Below are 23,893 nucleotides of genomic sequence, written 5' to 3' on the forward strand. Positions count from 1 at the left end.
TTGCAGTCAGCAGGATTCTGAATGAATGTAATTCCGAAGGAAGATTATCAGGATAATATTTTTGGGAATATTTAAATAAACACCTTGGTCTCTCAATTCCTTTTTTTTTTTTTTTTTTAAAGCAATTCTGACATTTCCCCCATAGTTTTTTTTAATTTCCAAAAATTGTTTCGTACAATCCGTTCTTTGTGAAAGAAACACTTACTGAGTGTTTAGAAGGTATGAAATGGAAAGCTGTGGAGGCAGCTGAGATCAATTAAAAAGTGAATATGAGCAAGTTAAAACACGAGAAGTGCTTATGCAGGGGATATATCCGGGAAGGGAAGTAATCCCAGGATTACAGAGCTTTGGCCTTGGCATACTCCTGGAAAATGGTGAGGAAAGGTCACTTCTGAGAAGCTGTTAATGGGAATTGAGTGTGTCGGGGGGAGTGTTTTAACCCCACTGATGTGGTCAGTTCATCTCACTCCCAATCCAGACAAACCCCGGGATTTAGTCAGTTCTATACTGATATTCCAAGTCACACCTTCCAGAAGCTTCAACAAACCCAACTGGGAAGACTGGCAATGGAAAGGTCCCATTTCCAGGGAATGCAGGTTCTCTTTCCAGCTCGAGCCTGACGTCCTTTGGCAGATCCCGAGCTCCGAGTGCCCCTTCGGCTGCCCGAGGATATTTCATGGGATTCATTTGCTTTTGCTGCTGTTTCTCATTGAAAGGCCCAACGTGAAGCCAAGGATTGATTAATGGCTGTGTCCTGCCCTTCTCTGGGAATCCCACTTCCTTCTCCATGGAGAAATCTCCACAGCCAGGCCCTCCAGGGGAAATACACTGAATTCCATGGCTTGTTGGTCTTTTCCTTTTGAGTTTACTTTCTCTTTTTCATTTACTTTCTCTTTTTTATTTGCTTTTTCTCTTATTCTCTTTCCTTTTCCTTTTCCTTTTCCTTTTCCTTTTCCTTTTTCTTTTTCTTTTATTCTTTTTCTTTTCCTTTTCCCTCTTCTTGTTTTTTCTTTTCCTTTTCATCTTTCTTTCATTTTTCTTCTTTCCTTTTCCTTCTCCTTTTCCCTTCCCTTTCCTTTTCCTTTTCTTTCCTTCTCCTTTTCCCTTTCCTTCACCTTCTCCTTTTTCTTTTCTTTTCCTTTTCTTTTCCCTTTCCTTTTACTTTTCGGTTTCCTTTTCCCTTTCCTTCTCCTTTTCCTTTTCTTTTCCTTTCCCTTTCTTCTTCACTTATTCTCTCTTTTCCTTTTCCCTTTTCTTGTTTTCTCTTTTCCTTTTCCTTTTTATCTTGCTTTCATTTTTCTTCTTTCTTTTTCCTTCTCCTTTTCCCTCCCCTTCTCCTTTTCCCTTTCCTTTTTCCTCGTGGTTTCACGTTAAACCAACATTAAATATCCACTGTGTTGCTCCTCACAGCTGAGGCAACTTCAGAATCCAGGGAATGAATTTGTAACTTTATTATTTCACCACAAAAAGCTGACTAACAGTTTTAGGAAGGAGAAAACTTAATAAAATTAGGTAAAAAACAATTATGGCCAGAAAAAAATATACTGAAGGAGCTCCAATATTTCTTTCAAAGTGAAACATCTTGATTTTTCATTTCAGATATTTTGGTAACAGACGTATTTCCTAATTATTTTTTCCTCTTCCCAAGAAATTGCCTTTCCCAGGATGAGTGTGGAGCAGGGAAAGTGTTGCATCAAAGCCCAGCATATTCCAGACACAATAAATTTCGGGAAGATTTCTATCACCAGCTTTTGGGGAAAGATGATTCATTCATCTCTGCAGCTTCATCACTTGCTCTAAATTTGGGATATTGATTTTATTTAATGGGATGCAGCTGTTAAATTCAGACATAGAGTTTCTGGAATAACACTTCTAGCTTGAGAGCTTTGGATCTGTTCTGCAAACTGAATATCAAACCTCACACGTGTTTCACTGCTATGGAGGCACTCATACGAAAAAAAATTAGGAAAACTTGAGTAAAAAAGAAGGAAACAGAACAAAAATTAGCCTAATTTTTTAGGGTGATCCATTGTGGCAACGCTCCCAAGAAAAGCTTTAATTATAAATTTTTTTCTGAGGCTGAATTTGGATGCTTAAAGGTCATAAAACCAAGGAAAGGCTTGGGATAAAAGGGAGCTTAAAGATCCTCTCATTCCAAGGTCCAAAATTACAGATTCCTCAGATCCAAATCTCAGTTTTGTCACTTGGATCAGCCACGCTGGGCTTGTGACAGTGCAAAGTTTTCCTGAAATTAATTAATTAATATACTCATAAATACGCTCATAAATAAAATAAAATACTCATATATAATATAAATATAATATATTCTTAAATAAAAATACTTATAAATACAACTCCTGAATATACATCTTTAAGTGCACCAAATCCTATCCCAGTAAGGCACTTTAGTACTATTTAAAAACTCCTCACACTGACAAAAGAGATATTTTTGACTTTTTTGGTGAGATCTGCAAGAATTCTCTTTTTACCCTTTCATCTTCAAGTGCAAGAAATGTAATTTACCACTTACATTCCCATTTTGTAATTTTTTCTGTGTTGGGGTCGTATTTAGTCATATTTGCTGTTGGGCAAGATAAATATCAAAGGAAAGTACATCAATCATATTGTAAATGAAAGGGAATTCATATTTTCCATTTCCGTGCTGCTGAAGCCTCAGAATGACTCTGAATTTACCAGCAATTAGCTGGGTTATTTTGCCCCTGTTTTGACACGTTGTACATGACTTTGATTTAAAAGAACTCAGGTTTGAAGATGTGTTTGCACAATTGAATTAATGTCCCTGGAAGGGGTTGCTTTGCTATTGGAATTGTTATTTAGGAGGGTTCTAATGGCCCAAAAGTGGGAGGTGGCAGGGTAAGAGAAGCACAGCGAGGGCATGAAAAACAAATTAATACTGTAAAAATAAAATTTGTTCAGTCACAAGGCGCCGAGTTTGGGAACAAAGCAAAGGGGGGATTTTAATAAACACGGGAAGAGCAGGAGGAGGTTGAGAGAAGAGTCATGGAAAAACGACTTCACGGAGAGCTGCTCCTATGGGATAGAATATTCCATTTTATTTCATAAGGAGAAGGTTGACAAAGAAAATATATTTTTTTGCAAAGGAGTAAAGCAGGGAAAATAACAGCTCCATCAAAACTCATGTACCTCAGGATAATCTGGGAAGGAGACAGACATGGGAAATAAATAAATAAATAAATAGACAGATAAATAAACCCGGAATGATTAGAAGAGGAAAGTTTGATGTTACCCACAGCAAAGAATAACTCTGTATTGCACATCAGCTGAAAAGTTGGGATTGCAGCTTTTAGAGGTGCAGACATCCAGCAGGTCATTCCCTCAGGGAAGATGCTGATGGTGGTTGTGACTTCCTAGAGGAAACACTCCAAGGATCACCTCATGAGCAGCAGGAATAACCCACACCATGACAAAATCATTCCCAGCCAACTTGTGCAAGCAGGCCTTTCCAGGATTATGAGGCAATGCCAGGACATTAGTTCACCCTGGATGCTGCAATCGTGGAATTCCATGGAATTCCAGGAGCACAGCCACCACCTTGTTTCTCCGGAACCCACAGGATGTGGGCTATGCCCACGGATAAAAGCAAATCCACAGCGTGATTCTCCACAGAAATGGGTGCCAGAGATCTCACCCATCACCCCAAACTAAACGAAATAAGGCTCAAAAAGGGAGCTGGTGAAATCTTGAGTCACTGTGGCATGAGGGAAGGATGGAAAATTGATTTCCTCGGGGGCTGAGGCAGCAGCAGGAGGGAGGAGGGAAAAGGGCTGTGCAGTGGGGTAGGAAATGAGTGTTGCAGACAGAAAGGGGAGGCTGAAGCAATGACTGCTGAGACTCATCTGTCGAGGATTTTATCACCACAGCCATCTGTTTGGGTTAGGAGAGGAATTTAGGATAATACTGCAAAGCAGATGAATGAGTGGGGTCAGGTTTTGTGGGACCGGAGGTGACTGTACGACCAAGGACACATTCCACCACCACCCAGTGTCCAGGGGGGATAAGACAATATTTGGGTTTCCAAAGAATATCCCTGTATTCCAGTACAAAATCTGACACATCACACAAAATGAGGGGTGGGAGAATCTGGGGATGAGATTCCAGGAGGCCAGCCCAGGACATGGCAGGGGAGAGGTTTGTCCTAAACTGTGAATATCCTTTTAAATGAGTGTTGCAGACAGAAAGGGGAGCCTGCAGCAATGACTGCTGAGATCCATTTGTCGAGGATTTTATCACCAGGTCCATCTATTTGGGTTTGGAGAGGAATTTAGGATAATACTGCAAAGCAGATGAATGAGTGGGGTCAGGTTTTGTGGGACCAGAGGTGACTGTACGACCAAGAATAGATTCCACCACCACCACCCAGTGTCCCCAGTGTCCAGGGGGATAATATTTGGATTTCCAAAGCATATCCCTGTATTCCATTACAAAATTTGACACACCACACAAAATGAGGGGTGGGGGAACCTGGGGATGGGATTCCAGGAGGCCAGCCCAGGACATGGCACAGGCAGAGGTTTGTCCTGACCTTTTCCATATCCAGGGCATTGGTCTGCAGTTCTCCACAGGTGCCCTCTGTCCAGCTGGGATCCCTGTCCCATGGTGGGCACAGCTCTGGGTCCTTCTGAAGAGGAAAGCAGGTCTTAGCCTGTTTTTTGGGAAGGAGCTGCTGGCAGTGCCATAATTCCACATCCCAGGGTGCTGGAAGGGGTCAGACTCCAGGAATTCGGAGCAAACACTGGGAGACAGAGCCTGCAGAGGTAGCTCCTGGTTCTTCAGGGCTTGTCCCTTTTCCCTGCCCTCCAGGACCTGCCCCAGGCTCTGTGTGTGCTTTCCACAGCTGCATCTGTGCAGTTGGACCCCACAGTCCTGAAGGTCTCTTCCAACCTGGGTGATCCTGGATTGCTGCAGCCACTGGACAAGCCAGTTCAGTGCCTTCCAGCTTTTCCATAGTTTAGTTCCACCCCGGGGCTAACAATAAATTCCTTTTTTAATGCATCTACCAGGAACATCGATCAGAAACAGCACATCAGGAGCACAGAGCAGGACACATTTAATGATGCTTTGTAAGGCCAATTTTCCCAAAGAATCCGTGGACCTGGCCAGATTTTCCCAATTATTTGTGCCCAAACTCACGGGAGTGTTTTGCTTCTGAAAACTCACCACCTGCCCACGCACAGCTTAAGGTAGGAAAGTCATTTTTAAACTCTACGATGTTCTGAGATGGACAAATAAATGGGTTTTTAGGTGAAATAGGTGAAAATTAATGGGATATTCAAAATGTATATGCTGGGAATGCCCTTTGGAGACTCATTTAATGGAAAAGCTCTTCATTCACACCCTTAAATGAGATGCTTGGAGTTAGATAATGATCTATTTGTTGTATGCCAGTGAATTATGATAAATATAGGAGATTAAAACCCTTATAAATGCTTAGTTACTTTATAATTTCAATTATAATATTTATATAATTTATGATTATATATTTCTAGATAGTATTTTATATTTATATAATGTTTTCTATTAAAATAGAAAAGTGTTTACTTTGTAGGTGAACTGTTTGAACAGAAAGTCTTTTTACAAGAATTGTCTCCATGAGTTTGAATGGTCAGCAGTGATTCCACTCTGACCTTGCTTTCACCAATGTGAAAAGAGTTAATATATAATGTTTATTAAAACTATTATGGTGTAGATGTTTTATATACACCTGCCAGATACCAATAGTTTTAATTTTCTCTACAAATATAGTACATTATATAGAGAGAGAGATGCATGATGTATCAAATAAATAAATAAATAATATAAATATATCAATTAATTAAACAAACAATATAATACATATATTATAAAAGCCCATAATCTCTAAAACTACTGAAAAAACTCACATTTATGGCCCTAAAGGACTAAATTCTGCACATCTGACCCTTTGCATACATTAATTTTATATTAATATTAATAAAATCTTATTAATGATATGTTTTTATTAATAATATGTTTTATATTAATATTTTCCCCAACACCCTCCTCCCCTCAAAGTTGTTGCAGTTGGCTCTGCAGTGGATGGAGCTGCAACTTGTTTTTTTCTTTTCAGGAGTTTCCTGGCAATCTTTGGAGCCTGTTTGTCTTGGCACCCCCCTGCCACATTACCCAGTCCTCAGCCTCACATCTAAAAACCCTGTTTATGACATTTTGTGCTTTTGGACTATATTTCTGTCGTTTCAAAATGTGATTTAAAGTGTCTCATCCCTGAGACACTTGTTAATTTTCTATCTGTGATATCTGTATTTTTAAAATTTTGGTTGGTCCAACTCTTTTATTTACAGCAACTCTCACTATAGGACTTCAAATATTTCAACTTGGCAAATGGTCAGAATTTTTATAAGTGAATCCATTCTTCTCTCCCAACATCTGCTCTCAATATTCCCAAATGTTTTTGGTTTGTTCTCCTTTCACATGGAGGGGTTTGTTTGCTTTTTTTTAAACTCAAGCACCGCTACACAGAGAGGTTGGGTCTTGCCTCATTGATGCTGCTGATAAAAATGGGCACTGATTTCAAGAAAAATCAGACTTTGAGGCAGAGGAGGGGAGGTTGAAACATATTTATTTATTTATAAGGCAAAATAGTCTCTGAAAGATTAACTTACCACTGGGACAACAAACGCTCAGATCATTGGCCAAGGAGTTCTCACGTTATCAAATTCTTCTCAAATTGCATCACCTGAAGCTTATGGAGGACAGAAAAATTGGGAAATTTCATTAGAAATTACTTCTGGCTACAACAAATCTGTGAAAAATGTAGAAATCCTGGTTTGTAAGTTAACAAGTTTTTCATGAGTCCAAACCATAAATGTAAGAATTTCTTCAACTCTTTCCCAAAAAACACCATCTCTGTGTCACTTTTTGGCTTTCACTGGAGCAGAGGCATCCAAGGAAAGAGATATTGGAAAAGCAGGTTAGACCTGCCAAATCCCACTGGCTGCTTTCATTTTGGATGCATTTCCCCCCTTAGACCATCTTCTTGTCCATGTAATATTTTAAAACATTTTAAAATCTCGACTTGTTGGTTTTGCAGAGAATTTCACCAGGAGCAAAGGTCAAACCAGGAGTTCACAGAAACCAAAATATCCCATGGAAAATAAATGACTCACCTCTGTGTTGTCATGGTGGAGCCTTTTGTTGGATGGAGTACACCTGGGAAAACAACAGGGAGAGGATCAGGAATAGTCCAGAGTCTAGAAAATATGACCTGCAGGGAAGATGGAAAGAAGGTGATAATTTTTAAAGACAGACCTAAAGATACAATAAGAGTTGTAACATGATTTTCCTGCTACAAAGAGGTACTAAAGAACCTGTTACTTTGCTGAAGGAAAAAAAAAGAAGAAACAAGCCAAGAATTAAGGAAAGAGTTAAGGAAGAGTTAAGGTAAGAGTTAAGGAAAGAACTAAGAAAGAGTTAAGGAAAGCTTCCCTTCCCCTTCAATTTATATAAGATTTGTCTGGTACATATTTAAATGTGGAAAACTTGGAAGAAAGCTAAAGAATGTCAGCTGAGTGTCTCCAAGTGCCTGTGGACAGCTGTGGAATACCTTGGTGCTGAGAGGTTCTGCCGGGATTTGCAGGTGAGAACTTTCCCGCTCACTGGAGGGGCAGAAGTGCAGCTCTGGGGGTGTCACTTCACTGGCACTGCAAAATACTCCCCATGCCCAGTTACTCCTCCCTCTAAAACATTTACTGAACCCTGCAGAGCTCTTGGAGAATCCCAAGATCACTGAGGCTGGAAAAGCCCTCCCAGCCCATGGATCCCCCCTTGTCCCCCAGCCCAGAGCACTGAGTGCCACGGCCAGGCCTTCCTGGGACACCTCCAGGGTGGGCACTCCAAACCTCCCTGGGCAGCCCCTGCCAGTGCCTGACCACCCTTTCCATGGGAAATTCCTCCTGATGTCCAACCTGACCCTCCCCTGGCACAGCCTGAGGCCGTTCCCTCTCCTCCTGTCCCTTGTTCCCTGGGAGCAGAGCCCAACCTTCCCCCGGCTCCCCCTTCCTGTCAGAGATTTGTTACTGTCTGACAAAGATGAAGTTTATTCATTTGAGGGACTATTCCCAATGTGACACCTGAATCCTGACTCTAAGACTGGATGATCTCTCCTGCTGCCTTACAGCTTCAGTTATTCCCTGATTCTGTGACCAATGAGCCACTGTATATCCTTGGAATTCTTGACAGCTAGTCTTGTTCCTCCAGGGAGGTGCAAGGGCACCTGGATGTTCCTCCAGGTACCAAGTGACAGGATGAGAGGAAACAGCCTCAAGTTGTGCCAGGGGAGGTTTAGACTGGACATGAGGAAAAATTTCTTCGTGGAAAAGATTGTCAAGCTTTGGAACAAGCTGCCCAGGGAAGGGGATGGTCGAGTCCCCATCCCTGGGAGTGTTAAAAGCTGTGTGGATGTGGCACTTGAGGACATGGTTAGTGGAGACCGTGGTGGTGGTGCTGTTTTGACAGTTGGACTTGATGATCTTAAAGGTTTTTCCAACTTTAATTCCATGATTCTGTGTTCACTCAAACCTCAGACCTTGCATAAATCAAGAGCTGCTCTCAAGCACTGTTTGCTTCTTTATGCCCTTTATTTATTAAGTTGCTTTTCCAGCTGAGGCCTTTCCCCATTAACACTTAACTTCAGCAATGAGTAATTTTTATTCATTATTGCACGAGTGTCTTTCCTAATGATTTCAGTGTGTCAGTCTGTGACAAACCATCTCCATGGTTTGCACTCCTTGCTCTTACAAATTAGTCACTGTTCCCACATTCCTGTGATCTTGTGCACTGGAACCCACCTACCAAGGACAGAACAATTCCTGTGGTGTGGACATTTGGCACTGATAGATCACTAATATCAACTCACACTGCAATACCATCCAGAGGAATTCTCATGGAGTGGCACAGAGAAAAGGGGTCCTGTGCAAGGAAAGACATCACATCACACTTCTTTCTCTCCACCTGAACCAGGAATTTGTCTTTCCAGATTGCCAGTGAATTATATTACTGTTGAGTTTTCCCTTTCCCTTGGTTTCCATCCCTTCCCTCCTGCCTCTTTTATTGTTTTCAGGTTCCCAGAAGATGCCATGACTGTGTCCCAAATCCAAACCAGCAAAGACTAAGTGCCAGTCTCCTTCAGCCAGCGAGAAATGAATGTTCCAGAGTAACACATTCAGCAACACCCCAAAAGTTTATGCTGCCACCTTCACAACTCATATCCCAGGTAACCTCAGGTACTTGTCTTGGGGATTAATGTTTAGAAAGCAACAGGCTTCTACCAAAATATTTTCACAGAGTAAAGTTTAATTAGGTGTCATTCAAAAACCTCAGACTCTTCTCTATTAGGCATTAACTCAGGAGGAATTTCTCCCTGGAAAGGGTGGTCAGGCACTGGAAGGGGCTGCCCAGGGAGGTTTGGAGTCCCCATCCTGGAGTTGTCCAAGGAAGGCCTGGCCGTGGCACTCAGTGCTCTGGGCTGGGATGCAATATGGGGATCAGGCACAGGTTGGACTTGGTCCTGGAGGTCTTTTCCAACCTCAGCGATCCTGGGATTCTCTAAAGCAGGAAACAAGTACAAATGAAGCACCAACCCTCAAATGTGGAAAGAAGAAGCAGAGCAGAGCTCCCACCTCACTGTGATGAGACAAGTCTGTGGGGAGCTTCCCTGTTTTGCTGCCAGGGGAGCTGTAAAGGGGGTGGGACCATCAGTGTGGGAGAGGCTGTGAACAAACTGGCAGCCCCTGGGTCAGTCCCTGGATCAATCCCTGGACCAGTCCTTGTCCCAGCATCCTCTGTGAGGTTGGACCAGTGACCCCACTGTGGCCACTGTGTGCATGCTGGGGAACTTCATTGGAAGAGCAGATCTGCCCCCACCAGTGAGAGCTGGAGAGGGACAGGCCTGGACACTGGTATTTTGGTGGAAGGCACCTTTTAATTCCCTCAACTCCATTTCCCAACAGCTTTTCCCTTCAGCATCTGTCTGAGTTTGGGTGGGAGGAACATGTGTGTGTGTGTACAGTGTAACCAGGCTTTCCTCACTCCAAACCTGGAGTGATGAAGAATCTTCCTCACCACAAGTCATCTGTGTTAAAACATTTTTGAGCAAGCCCAGCCACCTCCACCCTTCCCTTCCCACCTCTTGTAGCTCAACTGTTGGTGTGACCCTTGTCATGTCTCTGTCTGTAGCTCCTGACTCAGAAGTTACTGATGTTATCACAACTGCACAGTTTTCCAAGAGCTGCTCAGGAGTGTGGAGCACCAGCTCCTTTTCCATGCTCTCATCTTTCCCCCCTTTCCTCTCTCCCACTCATCCACGAGGAGCAGCTGCAGGATTCACTTCCAGCCAGAAGGGAAGACAAGCAGACAGCTGTCACGCCGTGATTCAGCCTTTAAACTGTGGTTTGGAGGGGAAGTTTTGAGCTTTATTTCCCACTTTGCAGAACAAAGAGCATCTGTTTTTGACACTTGCAGTTTTGTGCTGATCTGGGAGGTTGATTTGCAGTGACAGATTCCGTGTGGGGAAGCCGAATTCAAACAGTCAGTGTAAAACCTTCTCCCGACGTTTTCCCATTGGTTAGGTGAAATTAAATCCAAATTATTTACAGAGGGGCAGAATGTTTAAAGGAGAATGAGAGTGTGATGTCTCAGGTCCTGTAAGTGGTGTGACTGGAAGCATAGATAGACTGGCTCTGAGTTTTATTTTGTGGAATCTGAAGGCAGCCAGTGCCGAAGAATGAACAGCCTTTGGCTTGGAGAGCGTCCGTGTGTGCTGCAGTAGTGAGGGATAGAATGGATTCTTGGACAGGCTGGGAATGGAGAGAGCCAAAAGTGAGTCACATGGGCGACTGCAGACACCACATTTAATTGTGTAAGAACTGCAGCAGCACAATTGGAGCAGCCTCACTGACCTCACAGCTCAACGTGCTATTTAAGGTCTGGCTCCCAGATGTTCCAGGAGCACCGAGCCAGAGCCGACCCGGAGCGTTTGACCAGGGAATATTTACAGCCCGAGCCTTCCCGGGAGATGATTGCACTGATTCTCTTCTCTGCCCTGCTGTGGGACGAGGCTGGAGCGTGGGGCTTCAAGGATGGAGTGCTGCACAACTCCATTTGGTTAGGTAAGGAATAACTTCATTCCTGGGAATGTTTTGCTGCAGAGCCACCGTGTTTGTCCAAGAGCAGCACAAAGCTGAGCTGTGCATTAATATCAGCAAAATCCTGCATTGCAACTCATTAAACCACTTTATCTGAGTAGTGAATGTAAGTTTTTACACATTTGCTATTTTACTCCTCCTCTGAAATGCAAGAAAAGCTAATGATGGAATATTTATCCAAATGTGTTTTCCTGCAGCGTGAGGTGAAAACTGCACTAAATAACAGTTGCTTGTAACGAAAGAAAAAGGGTCTGAAAAGAAACATTTGCCAAAGGAATGAATTGCTTTCTGCATGAACATACTTCACATGCCTGGGGTCCTGCATATGAAACTAAATGGTCTGGAAATAATAGTGATAATATTTCCTAGGTTTCTAGAAGAGCACAGAAATGTCTGTGTTTTGGCCATTGGTTTGCTCACATCATTTAACAGGGCACAGAAGATTTCCAAAAGGCAAGAGAAAAAATGCTGTGAGAAGAGTTTCTTGTACCTCAAGTGGGTTTAAATAGCTCTGAGATTCTTTTATAGATCTTTAAAATTATCCAGTGCAACAGGCAAACATAGAGTCGAGTCACATAAAGGATGCCAAAATAAAGGCATGCACTGAGTGCTCTGTTTTATTGACAAATGCTTACAAATCCTTTCTCCTCTACAGAATGTTGTGTGATTCTTTAAGGATTTTAGGGAATCCCTGTGTTTCTGTTGGGCTCAGATGTCCCAGGAGGGAGCAGGACCACGCTCTGTCAGCTGGTGCAGCAACCACGTGGCTCCAGCCCCTCTCAGAGGACCATGTAAACCACCAGGAACACAAATGAGGCACAGAAATTATCTATATTGCTTTCCATTTGACTGCACATTTTTAATGGCTCCTCTCTCCTCCCCACCTTGGGACATTCCTCCTGTGTCCCATAGCTGGGGGGGGGGGGGGAGCTCCAAGCAAGAACAGCTTGGCAGCTTCAGGTTCCACCTCAAGTGGCTGCTGTTCAAAAATAGGATGACGAAGGAGAGGTTTGTGTGGGAAACAAGCAGAGTTTTTATTCCTGGCTGGAATAACAACAAGGAGACACAGGAGATGAGTAGGGCTCAGGGTTTGTTAAGCCTTGATGGCCAAGGCAGAGAAGCTGAGTGTCAGGTGATGATGATGATGATGATGACTCTTCCCCCTGATGATGGGGAAGAGTCTCACACACATCCCACTTTCACTCACGGACAGGAAATGGGTCCTGGGTGTTTTATTTGCAAATATTGATGTATCCATAGGTACTACAACCAGCCAGGTCATAGCTTTAGGGACTGCTACAGCATAAATGCAAATTTGGGACAACAGTGATCAATCACCTCAGCAGTCAAATGGAAGAAAAAACATTTCAGCTTCTTTAAAATGGAGCAGCTGAGTGTTGATTGGAAGGCACAGCAAAATTCTGGTTTGCTGCACCTTGAAGCATTTACCATGAGAGTCAGTAAAAATAAACCAGGAGGGGAAAACTGATCGCTTGTTCTAAATAAAACCAAACTAGAAATGCACTATCCAGTGTAACTACAGCAATAATATTATGGAAATGAAGCTCAAATTGAATTACCAATGGAATTCAGTGACACTGTATGGAAATAAAAAAAAAAAAATTGGCAAAATCACAGACAGCCAGTTCAGGCTTCTGTGTATTTAAAAAAACCCAAAAAGGGTAACTTGAACAGTAAAACAATTCACCCCAATCTCACCTTCACTGTGCATTAAAGCAAAACCCCTCCTGGAATAAAACATCTGAGCTTTGCTTATCTCCTCTTCTGATAAAGCATCAAATTGAAAATGTAGGGAGATTTCCATCTTACCTTTTTTTTTTCCAGGAAATCAGAAGCACAGCTATAAAATCTTGAATTACTGGCAGCCTGGAAATGCTCATGTCTTACCTTTTTTCTGGTTATAAACATCTCTCGTTTCTCAGTAAGTGTGTGCAGTGCAGTCCTGCTGCAGCTGCCTCCACCACCTCCCTGGGAATGGATTCCTTGTGGGAATGGAATGTTGATGTGGCTCATTTTCGACACGAGCAGGTTATAACCAAAGGTTTGTTGTCAGCTGATGGGAGGGTTGGGACAGTCCTGCCGGAATATTCACATCCCCTTATTCCAGTGCCAGTTCGTGGTGCCACAGGGTAGGTTTTCCAGGACTCTGTGCTCAGGATTCCATCCCCATTCCCACTCCACGTGTCAGGGTGGTTTAGGGGCTTTTCCTGCCCTATTTAGTGGAGTTCTCTGAGTTTGACCACGTGTGTTTTCAGAGGTCCGTGCCAAGGGCTCTACATGGCCACCCTCTGCTTAAAAGCTAAATATTCCTTTTTATTTAGCATTTAGTGCTTGTTCCCTGCATATTGTGGGGACTTTAGCAGCCCAAATTTCATGCTGCCTGTGTTTGTGCAGAAGAGTTTGGCTGCATTTCCCCACCTCCTGCTGTGGGTGAGGAGGGGGTCCCTGTCCTTGCAGGACCCCGCTGTCCCTGGGCTCCAAGAAGAGATTTTAGGAAATGTGAGCTGGAAGAAACGTGTGAGACCCACGGCCCTCTGGCAGTGGTGGGCACGTGCTTGTGCTAGCAAATACAAATTCCCTGCAGGTTTATCTGCATGGCCATGATCCCACCTCCATAAAGAGCAATTCCTGCCTGCCTGTGAATACCTTATATAAATTTATACTTCCAGAGACACAAATGTGTCAATGAATGGTTAATAATTCCAGTGCTTTACCTGGGACTGTGTTTCACGAAGCACTTTATCTGCCTGCACAGCCCCTGATGTAATTAAGAGGGAGGGGGGGAAAGCTGCCAATGGAAGATCCAATCAGTTAATTAGGATACACTGTTAGGGAATGCTTTAAACTGTGACACACTGAGCCAGCAGCAAATCCCAAAGCTTGGGGGAGTCCATGTGTGTGGTCTGGTTTTTCAAAGGCTACTTTTGCCACGTTACAAAGGAATAACAGAGAGGGAGCTGGAGATTGCTCCTTGCAGGGTGGCAACACCCACCAGGGTATTGCAGGAAGATTCAGTGGTGCTGCTCTTGGTTCCAGCCCTTGCAGACCCTGAGGAGAGCAGAACTTTCCAGCAATATTCTGAAAAATATGATGCCTGTCCATAGTGACATTTCAGCAACAAGTGGCAGGAAATACCTCTGGAGGGATCGAATTTGAAAACAATATCACCGGGTGAAAAAGCCAACTGAAAATGGGAAGTTTTTACTGGCAGCTCTGGGAGTGACGAGTCCAAGCAGTGGAGAATCCCCCCAGATCCCTGGTGGTACATCCAGGGACAGGATGGGACTTACAAAGGTGGCAGCCAGAGGACTGGGGGCTTTCACCAGCAAAGACCGGTGGCAATGAGCCTGAAGACATCTCTTGTTTTGGCTCATTTTGCAAAGGTGACTGACCTCAGAATTCAGGTGCTCTTTGAGTGGTGAAGGTGGGGCAGCTCAGCGAGTCCCAAGGAGTACAGTCTGTATTTTCCAGTTCATCTCCCAGTTCCCTTCCCTGGGAGCTCAGTGATCATTAATGTGGATTCCAGGTTGCCCCAGATTTCCCACTGCTGTATTCTGAATCCAACACAACCCTGCCCACAGCAGCAGTGAGCTGATTGATCAGGACTTACCACGAGCTTAGACATGACAGCCTATTGAGGGAATGAAAAGCAATCCTTCCGAGGAATAAATACTTAATTAAAATGTGGTTTTTTAATATAACACACCATCATTCACAGCTGGGAGTTGTTATGGCTCTTCTTTGCAATTAAACTGGCTTCTTCAGGAGGGTTTTTCCATGGAGGATCTGTTATCCCGTGCCCATGCCACCGGTATTCCCAGTGATGTTCCGGAAGGCGGCTCTGTTTCTTCTGAGGCTGTTGTCAGCAATATAATTTATTTCTCTGGGCACAAGGCCAGTGACAGCAGGTCCAAAAACCACCCTGGCCAACGTCATTCCGTGTCTATTAAGGGATCTCACCATTAACCACAATTCAGTGGTGACCAGGGCTTTTTAAAAACTACCCTAACCCAGCCAAAACCACTGACTCCAAGTATGTCCCTAAAAAAAAGACATCCTCCTTTTCCCATGGTACCAATAACTACTGTAAAAATGCTCCCTGTTTTCCATCTTTTTTTTCAGTGATAGCTCCAAATGGCCACATCTCCCAGATTATCCTAAATATGAGAGAGACCTAAACAAAACCACCGTTCAGATTAGATATGCACGTTGGTTCCGAGACAGATTTCCACACATATGGCACCAGACAAGTGCAACATGAAGAGATTATAAAACTTGTGGCAGCGCTGGCAGTTTCTAGGTTTCCCTGGAAAGCTGCTTTTTATCATATTTGCAACGGCAGAGAAAAAAACACGAAGGAAATGTATGAATTTTGTGTGCAGCAGAAATGTCAGCCAGCGATTGTTCTGGTCCTGCCCTCGGTGACACACGCTCAGATATTTTTACTTCGCATTTTTCTCCCCTTTCATTCCCGCCTCTCCTCGATCCAAGTAGCTCTGATTTAACTTCTCTGGAGACTCGAAACAAAGCTCTGATTCATCTTCCAAAGGCGCTTCAAGTGGCAGCCAGAGGGATGCTGTGATAGCGATCCAGAAGGAGCTTCCCCGGAGTCAGGCGGGATACAGAGCCCCGGGGATGCTGACAGCCGGCGTTCCCATAACGACTGCCCTCGGAGTCATCCCAGGGGAGTCCTGCCCAGCCTCTTGTTGACCTGCTGTTGTTCAAAAATTCTCCAAGCTCTGTTGTTAAAAACTTCTCCCAAACAAACCCAACCTTTGGGTTTCTCGAAAAGCTTTGGGTCGGGAGGGACGTGTTTTCCCGGCGCTTCCCGAGCGGCACAGCTGCCAGCGGGACGCTCGGTTCCTCTTCCCGCCTGGAAGGAGAGGTGGAGCCCAACGTTGAGGTCTCGCTGCTGGAGGTGGGAGGGCTGAGGTCTGACGCTGAATCCATGTCCTGCCTCGTTCCCACAGAGCGGGCGGCTGGGGTGTACCACCGGGAATCCCGCTCCGGGAAGTACCAGCTCACCTACGCCGAGGCCAAGGCCGTGTGCGAGTACGAGGGAGGACACCTGGCCACGTACCAGCAGCTGGAGGCGGCCCGGAAAATAGGTATGGAAAAATCATGGAAAAATCACGGCACTTGGCTTTTCACAGCCCTCATTCAGCGTTGTCGGCTGTGTGTTGCCGTGTCTGTTGTGAACTCGGGGACTGAGAGACATGGAAATCCCTGGATTTTTGCTCAAGTTGCTTCCGATTTGCCACCTTGGTAACTGGAGTGTGACTGGTGCCAGGGCCTCACCAACCTCACAGCCAACAATTCCTCCCCAGTATCCCATCTAAATCAACCCTCCTTCACTTAAAGCCATTCCCTGTGTCCTGTCCTGCCATCCCTTGTCCCCAGTCCCTCTCCAGCTCTCCTGGAACCCCTTTAGGCCCTGGAAGGGGCTCTCAGGTCTCCCTGCAGCCTTCTCTTCTCCAGGGGAACCCCCCCAGCTCTCCCAGCCTGGCTCCAGAGCAGAGGGGCTCCAGCCCTTGGAGCATCTCCATGGCCTCTAGGGAATCATTCCAACAGGTTTGTTTTCATCAAGATTTTTATTCCATCCATATTTGCTCTGGGACAAAGTGAGTTGTGTGTGCTTGGAGTGAAAAGTGGAGTTGAGTGAGGGCTCTACTGTATTTCTAGTTGATTCCTAATAAGAAATTATCCATTCATTCAGAGCACTGGGAAAACAATGGAAAATATCCTCCACTCCAGAGATTTTCTTGCTCTGCTGTTGATTCAGAACTGGCTCTCAGCACCAGGACCCATGTGAAAGGGGGACTTTTGTCTCTTTGAGCGGCTCAGAGCCCTAAGATGCCACAAAAATGTCCCATTTCCTCTCAGTGCAAACATTGGATTGGTCTCTACCAGCCAGGGAACAACGTTGCATTCTTTGCCTATTGGTGTTAAGTTCTCAGCCCCAAAATGCATTAACAGGATCTTTTTTGTTTGGCAAGAAATGCTTGAGGCATTTCATGTATTTAAATTTCAGTTGAAAGTGTTTTAAATTGACACTGCAGGGCTTTAGCTGTATTTTGTATGTAGTGTTTTATTCATGCTCAGAAATTAAGGCTGTGGACTCCTGAGATCTGATTGAGTAGATTTGTGTGACTTCAAAAGGGAAACAAAGCACACTCTTAGAGAACTCATCCAATGTATAATTTGATTACAAGTGGTCACAGAGCACTTCAGACTGACTACTTGGGGAACTATGCAGTCCATCTGTGTTTGATTTTTGTCCTGAAATGATGCCCCAGTAATCACATTGTGGTGAACACAATGCAATTTTATACTCTGTGTTTAAAATTATCCTCTCAAAGTCCTACTCTTTCCTGCAGCTCAATTTCTACCAGGCCAATTACACCCAGGTCATTGAGTCATCAGCTTGAGTAAGACTTAGTTGAAGGAAAAGCAACGTTCCCGGCCTGGGATTGATTGATCCCATCCATGTGGCATTTCCTCCCTGCTGCAGGTTTCCACGTGTGTGCTGCTGGCTGGATGGCCAAGGGCAGGGTTGGTTATCCCATCGTAAAAGCCGGAGCCAACTGTGGCTTTGGAAGGACTGGAATTGTTGACTACGGGATTCGCCTCAACCGGAGCGAGAGGTGGGACGCCTACTGCTACAACCCCAACGGTGAGTCCAGAACAGCCCCCTGGGCACCGTCCTGCTGGGACAAGGGTGCACATTGAACCTCCCATGTCATTGGAACAATCTGAGGTGTTTCACATGGGAACCATTTTCCAGGTATTTCGCCTGGGAACAAGTTAAATTTGGTGTTAACCCTCATTCTTTCTTTTTTGTGTTCGAGATAGGAAAAGTTCTGAAAATGAGTGACATGTCTGGGACTGGCATCTTAGGAACTTCTCTTAGGAGGGAATTCTTGGCTAGGAGGGTGGGAAGGGCCTGGCACAAGTTTCCCAGAGAAGCTGTGGCTGCCCCTGGATCCCTGGAAGTGTCCAAGGCCAGGTTGGAGCAACCTGGGCTAGTGGAACGTGTGGGGTTTGGAACTGGATGGGCTTTTAGGTCCCTTCCAACCCAAACCATTCTGTGATTGCATGATTCTCTGACTGAAACCCTGATGGATCCAGATCCCAGCAGTGCCTTGTGTATGTGTCTGTAACTAGCTGGAGAAAAATGAATCTCCAAAGCAGACCGGGAGACATGACAAACGTGAGCGGCAGAACCTCACCCCAGGAGGTGACTCAAATTTCGACATGGCCACTGTTACAGATTAGCTTGGTATCACTTCATTGAGCAAGGAAGGTGGAAAAAATAGGCAGCAAGAAGGAAAGCAGAGCTTAACCTGACTGTCCCCCTGCTCACAGTGTCCTGCCATGCCTGGCAGAGCCAGAGCTGGAGTTGTCCATGACGTCTGCACAGCTGTGCACATTTTGTTTGTGCTCACAGGCTTGTTTACGTCCATCAAATAGCTCTGTGGGGTGGGGGCCATTCCCAGATGTTCCACATCCAAAGAGAGACTCCTGCACTCAGAATTACAGCATGTGAGCCCGACTTTCTCTTTGTCAGCCTCTCCTCTGGGCCAGGAGGGAGTTACTGGCCAAACACTGTTTGGTCAGAGGACAAAAGGAAACCAGAGCTGCCAACACGGCAGAGCTTCAGCCTCTCACATTGAAAGGATTTCTGTTCATGCTCTGCAGAGCCTGGTGGGGCTGTTTGGAGGAGGAGGAGGTGAGGAGCCAGGGGAACAAAGACAAAACTCTGATTGAACTGAGCCTGTGCTCTGCTCCAGGATGCTGAAGATGTCACCTGATGAGGAACTTGTGGAATTCTTTGGTGTTTGAAATGCACATCTCACCCGGCAGTGATCATAGAATCACAGAATTCCAGAGTGGTTTGGGTTGAAGGGACCTTAAAGATCATCCAGTCCAACCCCCTGCCATGGGCAGGGACACCTTCCACCAGCCCAGGTTGCTCCAAATCCAACCTGGCCTTGGACACTTGCAGGGACCCAGGGGCAGCCACAGCTTCTCTGGGCAACTTGGGCCAGGGCCTCCCCACCCTCACAGCCAGGAATTCCTTCCCAATATCCCATCTATCCCTGCCCATTGGCAGGGAGAAGCCATTCCCCTTGTCCTGTCCCTCCATCCCTTGTCCCCAGTCCCTCTCCAGCTCTCCTGGAGCCCCTTTAGGCCCTGGAAGGGGCTCTCAGGTCTCCCTGGAGCCTTCTCTTCTCCAGCTGAACCCCCCCAGCTCTCCCAGCCTGGCTCCAGAGCAGAGGGGCTCCAGCCCTGGGAGCAGCTCCGTGGCCTCCTCTGGACTTGCTCCAGCAGCTCCAGTCCTTCTTGTGTTGCAGCCCCAGAGCTGGACACACTATTCCAGCTACTGGAGCATGAATCAAACTGGAACAAGTGTTTTCATCCCAAAGGGAGTGAAGAGCTGCAGGAACAACAGGAGTACACCCCCATGTATGTGACCACCAGCCTTCAGAAGGCTTTTCGTAGAAATCTCTTTGAAGAGGTCTTTGAAGAAGAAAGGCTGACGCTGAGAGTCAAGGGGACTTGCAAGTCCAGCTGTAAAGCTTGAAGGAGCCAGAAATCCCAAATGCCTTTGACACAAAACACACAGCTCTGGCCCCAAGTCCACTGAAGTCAATGAAAGCTTTTCCTCTGAATTCAGTGCTCACCTCTCGCTTCCAAAATACCTTGTCCCAAAAGCTGGGAATGACTGACATTCACCCAGTGCTTGAACATATGAGAAGTTCTATCGCTGTTCCTGTGGGATTTTTTAATGGATCTGCCCAAAGATTCAAACCATAGCCACAGTCAGAAGGAATACTTAAACCCTGACGTTTTTATTTCTCTCTTAGGAAAGGAGTGTGGTGGAGTCTTCACAGATTCCAGGCATGTTTTTAAGTCACCAGGGTACCCAAATGAGTATGAAAACGAGCAGATTTGCTACTGGCACATCAGAGTCAAGTATGGGCAGAGGATCCACCTGCAGTTCCTGGAGTTTGACGTGGAAGATGACGTCGCTTGTATGGCAGATTTCTTGGAAGTCTATGACAGCTACGATGATGTCAATGGCTTTGTGGGCAGGTAAAGCAAATCCAGCTTTAAGATGCAAATAAATGATTAAATTTGCCCCCCAGAACTTCAGGAGGACACTGTATCCCTTATCCAATTAGCACTGCTGGGATGTCCATAATTCCTGCAGCAATAGGACCTGATTTATCCTTCCTTTACTTTAATCTTCCCAATTTACTTTAATATTATTAACACATGCCTGTTAAGAGTTTCAGGGAAGGGAGCTTTGCCCTTTTTTTGCTTTGCTAAACGAGATGAAAGAAAGCTGCAAGGCTTTTTAGTCAGCTACTTATCCTGATTCTCCAGTATTTCACAGGAAGGACTCTCAGGAATCTCAAACAGCATTTTGTGTTTGCTTTAATCGAAAGGAGGGAGGTGAGATGTTAGCAAAAATAAATATATTTAATTTGCTATTTGCTACAGAAGTGAAGCATTAGCTAATATCAGAACAAGTGCTATATATCATCTCTCTTATTAGATTTAGTTCCTTCTTTGCTTAATTCTCACTTTCTTTTACTTAACCTTTATAAGTCATATTTTGGTGTGAAACATCTCCATTTTCCAGTACAGGGACTGTACAAAACAAACAAAAGCCAAACCACAAAAAGTGATAAAAGGCACTTCCCAATTCCTGCCACTTTTCACATCCTCCCTACAGATCATACATAGCAAAGCAAGGATATTCTGTGTGTTTTGCTTTTACAGATAATTTTAAATGGTTTTTTTCTGACAATATTCTTCCTTTCTTATCCTTGGGCTGCTGTTCTTCTACTTAATGCCTTGTTAAATTGCTTTTTTTCTTGCCTTGCATTATTTACTTCCTGAGTATATTGAGAGCTACTTCCTGCATTTTTCCCTCCTCTAAACCTTACTGTGGGGTAACATTTAAAAATTCTTTAGGTAGTAGATTTACCATAAAATTGCACACACCGAAGACTTAAAACCAATTTATCCCCTTATTCTCTAAGGAAAGAACAGCCCGAGAGCCCCAGCTCAGAGCAGGTTCCGTGCCACAATTCCTGTATCCTTTAACCATGAATATTCCTATCTTTTTCCAGGTTTTGTGGAGATGAGTTGCCAGATGACATCATCAGCACAGGTAATTTATTTCTGGTAAAAAAACCCTCCGCAGTTCTTTCTAGAGCCGGTGGATTGCTGTGAAAATCTCAGAATTTCAGCAACCAAGAGCACTTCAAAAGCAAAAATAAACCCCTGAAATATCACATTTTTATGCCACCCGAAATGTAACCTTTGTTTCTCTTTTTCCTTGTCCCAGGCAACGTGATGACCTTGAAGTTTTTGACAGATGCCTCAGTCACTGCTGGTGGGTTTCAGATCAGATACACTACCATGGACACGCCTTCCAAGGCAGGGGATGGAAGGAATGCAACATCCCAAGGAAAAACAAACTACTTATCCGGAAAATTCGGTGTCATGTGAGCAGAGGAACCAGATACACTCGTTAAGAACCCTGTCCTAGAATGAACCCAATGCAGATATCTGTGTCTTCAGATAAGACATTTTGTTCATCTCTTCCTGACTTTTTATTTTCAGCTTTTCTACGAGTTTTGTTAATAAACTACCCTAGGAAATAAATTATAAAATACACTTACATGAATAATACAAAACTATTTTTAGGATACAAGTACTGTAAAAATCTGTTACCATAGATTTTAAAATTATTTTTGTATATAAACTGCTCCTTCCCCTCATTTCTTGTCCTGTTTGATCAAAGTTTTTGTGTGACTGTTTCAACTATTTTAAAATTTAATAGGCTGTTCTCTCCTTATTTTTCTTGACTTCTACATATTTATTTTTTAGACTGTTGCTTTGTTTTTTTTCCTGTTCTCCACACACAACTATTCATTTAATTAACCGATTTTCTTGAACTCTAAGGGCCTTTAGAATAAGCTTATTTTTAAGACACATAAATTCATTTTATGGACACTGTTGAGATGTTGGATATTGTTTACATGGGTTTAAGACTGTTCTGTTTTAAATTGATGAACTTAAATCATTCTCTACATGTTTTTAACTTCAGTCTGAAGCAGCATTAAAGCTACCTCTGTTTTAATCCCGTCCTGAGTTTGCAATGAATTATTTTTATTTCTTTAGAACTTTTCAGACTTTGGCACATTTGCTTGATTTAAAGCAGTAAATAAGTTTTAAGGGTTTCTCTATTTCTCTGAGCGTTTTCTTGGCCCCAAAGCTAATGTCCACTCAGAATCTTCCCGGGAATTGCATTTTGTTTGGAGTGTTGTGAATCCCTCTGAAAACGGTTTCCACAAGGAGGATCTTGAGCTAATCAAACCTATCTTTGCTTTATTTATCTTAATGCTCAGTTCTTTTAATTGATTTCATTTTTGAGCTTTTATTGCTGTAATTTCACTGGGAATATGATCCTGCTGCTTGGCTGTACTGGAGGACAGTGTTGCAGCTTCTCTCCTGGTTATTTCCAACACTTTATTCCTGTTCCATCGGGAAACAAGTTCAGTATCCCTACATTTATGGGATGTAGCTGTACCTAAAATCTGCTTTTTAATCCTGCCACCTTGTGTTCACAGACATACAATACCATTCCAGTTCTCCAAGGTGGTGCTTGCAAATGAGGAATAGAACAAGGAAAAGCACGAAGAGAACGGTTAACATTTTATTTATGACCTGGGGTAATTTTTTACGGTTTGGGGTTTGTTGTTCTTCCTTTAACTGAGAAGCGACAGATCTTGAATTGACATGGATCAGATCCAGGGGTGTGCAGGGAATACCTGCCTGTCTGGAGACCCTCATGGAGCCGGAGCTGGGGACAGGATTTTGGGAAGAGACTTTTTCCGGGACAGTCACTCCTGCCGGGCATCGCCAGTGCAGGTGACTGAGGAAGGTTCAGCCATTGAGTGCTCAGGTCTGTCTCTATCCCTGAAAAACAGGGATTCTCCACACTTTGGATTCGCTGCCAGTCCTGGTATTTCCCATTCCACCCCCAGTCACCCCTGCAGCCCGCAGGCGTCACCTCCATCCCACCGGGCGCGACATCCTGTGCTCAGGGAATTTCGGGTGATGCCGGCAGGATTTTATGGACCTGGAGGCCGGCTGGAAGGTTAATTTCCAGTCATTAAAATTAATGATTTCACCTCATCGGTGTCTGCAGCTTCTTCATGAGGGGCGGGCGGGGGGCAGCACTGTGTGAGCAGGGACAGGACCCAGGGAATGGCTGGAGCTGTGCCAGGGCAGGGGCAGGGTGGATCTCAGGAAAAGGTTCTTCCCCCAGAGGGTGGTTGGCACTGACCAGGCTCCCCAGGGCAGTGGGCACAGCCCCAAGGCTGCCAGAGCTCCAGGAGGGTTTGGACAACGCTCTGAGGGACAGGGTGGGACTGCTGGGGTGTCCTGGGCAGGACTGCGGCCGGACTGGATGATGCCTGCGGATGCATCCCATGATCCCACAATCCCACGATGTAAGGGCTGACGGAGGGGCGGCCGGGGCAGACCCAGCGCCCTCAGCGCTGAGGAGACCCCGCCCCTCGCTCCGCCCCGCCCCTCCCGCAGCGCCCCCGCCAATCAGCGGCGAGGGGCGG

The 23,893-nt window shown here is 44.7% G+C and overlaps 1 protein-coding gene and 2 long non-coding RNA genes across 4 annotated transcripts; 2 read left to right on the top strand and 1 right to left on the bottom strand.

The window, feature by feature from the left end:
• Positions 1–4,438: 4,438 nt before the first annotated feature.
• On the bottom strand, positions 4,439–13,204 carry LOC120322779. Its single transcript, XR_005562698.1, has 4 exons — positions 13,128–13,204; positions 7,185–7,282; positions 6,681–6,760; positions 4,439–5,035 (listed from the first exon to the last, which is right to left on the bottom strand). It is a non-coding gene; the product is annotated as an uncharacterized LOC120322779 (long non-coding RNA).
• On the top strand, positions 4,990–9,460 carry LOC120322780. Its single transcript, XR_005562699.1, has 3 exons — positions 4,990–5,222; positions 7,109–7,458; positions 9,137–9,460. It is a non-coding gene; the product is annotated as an uncharacterized LOC120322780 (long non-coding RNA).
• On the top strand, positions 10,508–22,398 carry TNFAIP6 (TNF alpha induced protein 6). 2 transcript variants are annotated; one of them, XM_027733989.2, is made up of 6 exons: positions 10,508–11,183; positions 16,211–16,348; positions 17,752–17,913; positions 20,108–20,336; positions 21,383–21,423; positions 21,601–22,398. In XM_027733989.2, the coding sequence occupies exons 1-6, from the start codon at positions 11,012–11,014 to the stop codon at positions 21,762–21,764; spliced, it is 906 nt and encodes a 301-aa protein (XP_027589790.1). In that variant the 5' UTR covers positions 10,508–11,011; the 3' UTR covers positions 21,765–22,398. The 2 variants fall into 2 exon arrangements, with proteins under 2 accessions (XP_027589790.1, XP_039234941.1); XM_039379007.1 differs by having other exon boundaries at positions 11,136–11,183; positions 15,363–16,348.
• Positions 22,399–23,893: the final 1,495 nt, after the last annotated feature.

Source organism: Pipra filicauda, unplaced genomic scaffold (genome assembly GCF_003945595.2).
Source record: "Pipra filicauda isolate LSUMZ 115617 unplaced genomic scaffold, ASM394559v2 scaffold152_size1767362_pilon, whole genome shotgun sequence".
Taxonomy (NCBI): domain Eukaryota; kingdom Metazoa; phylum Chordata; class Aves; order Passeriformes; family Pipridae; genus Pipra; species Pipra filicauda.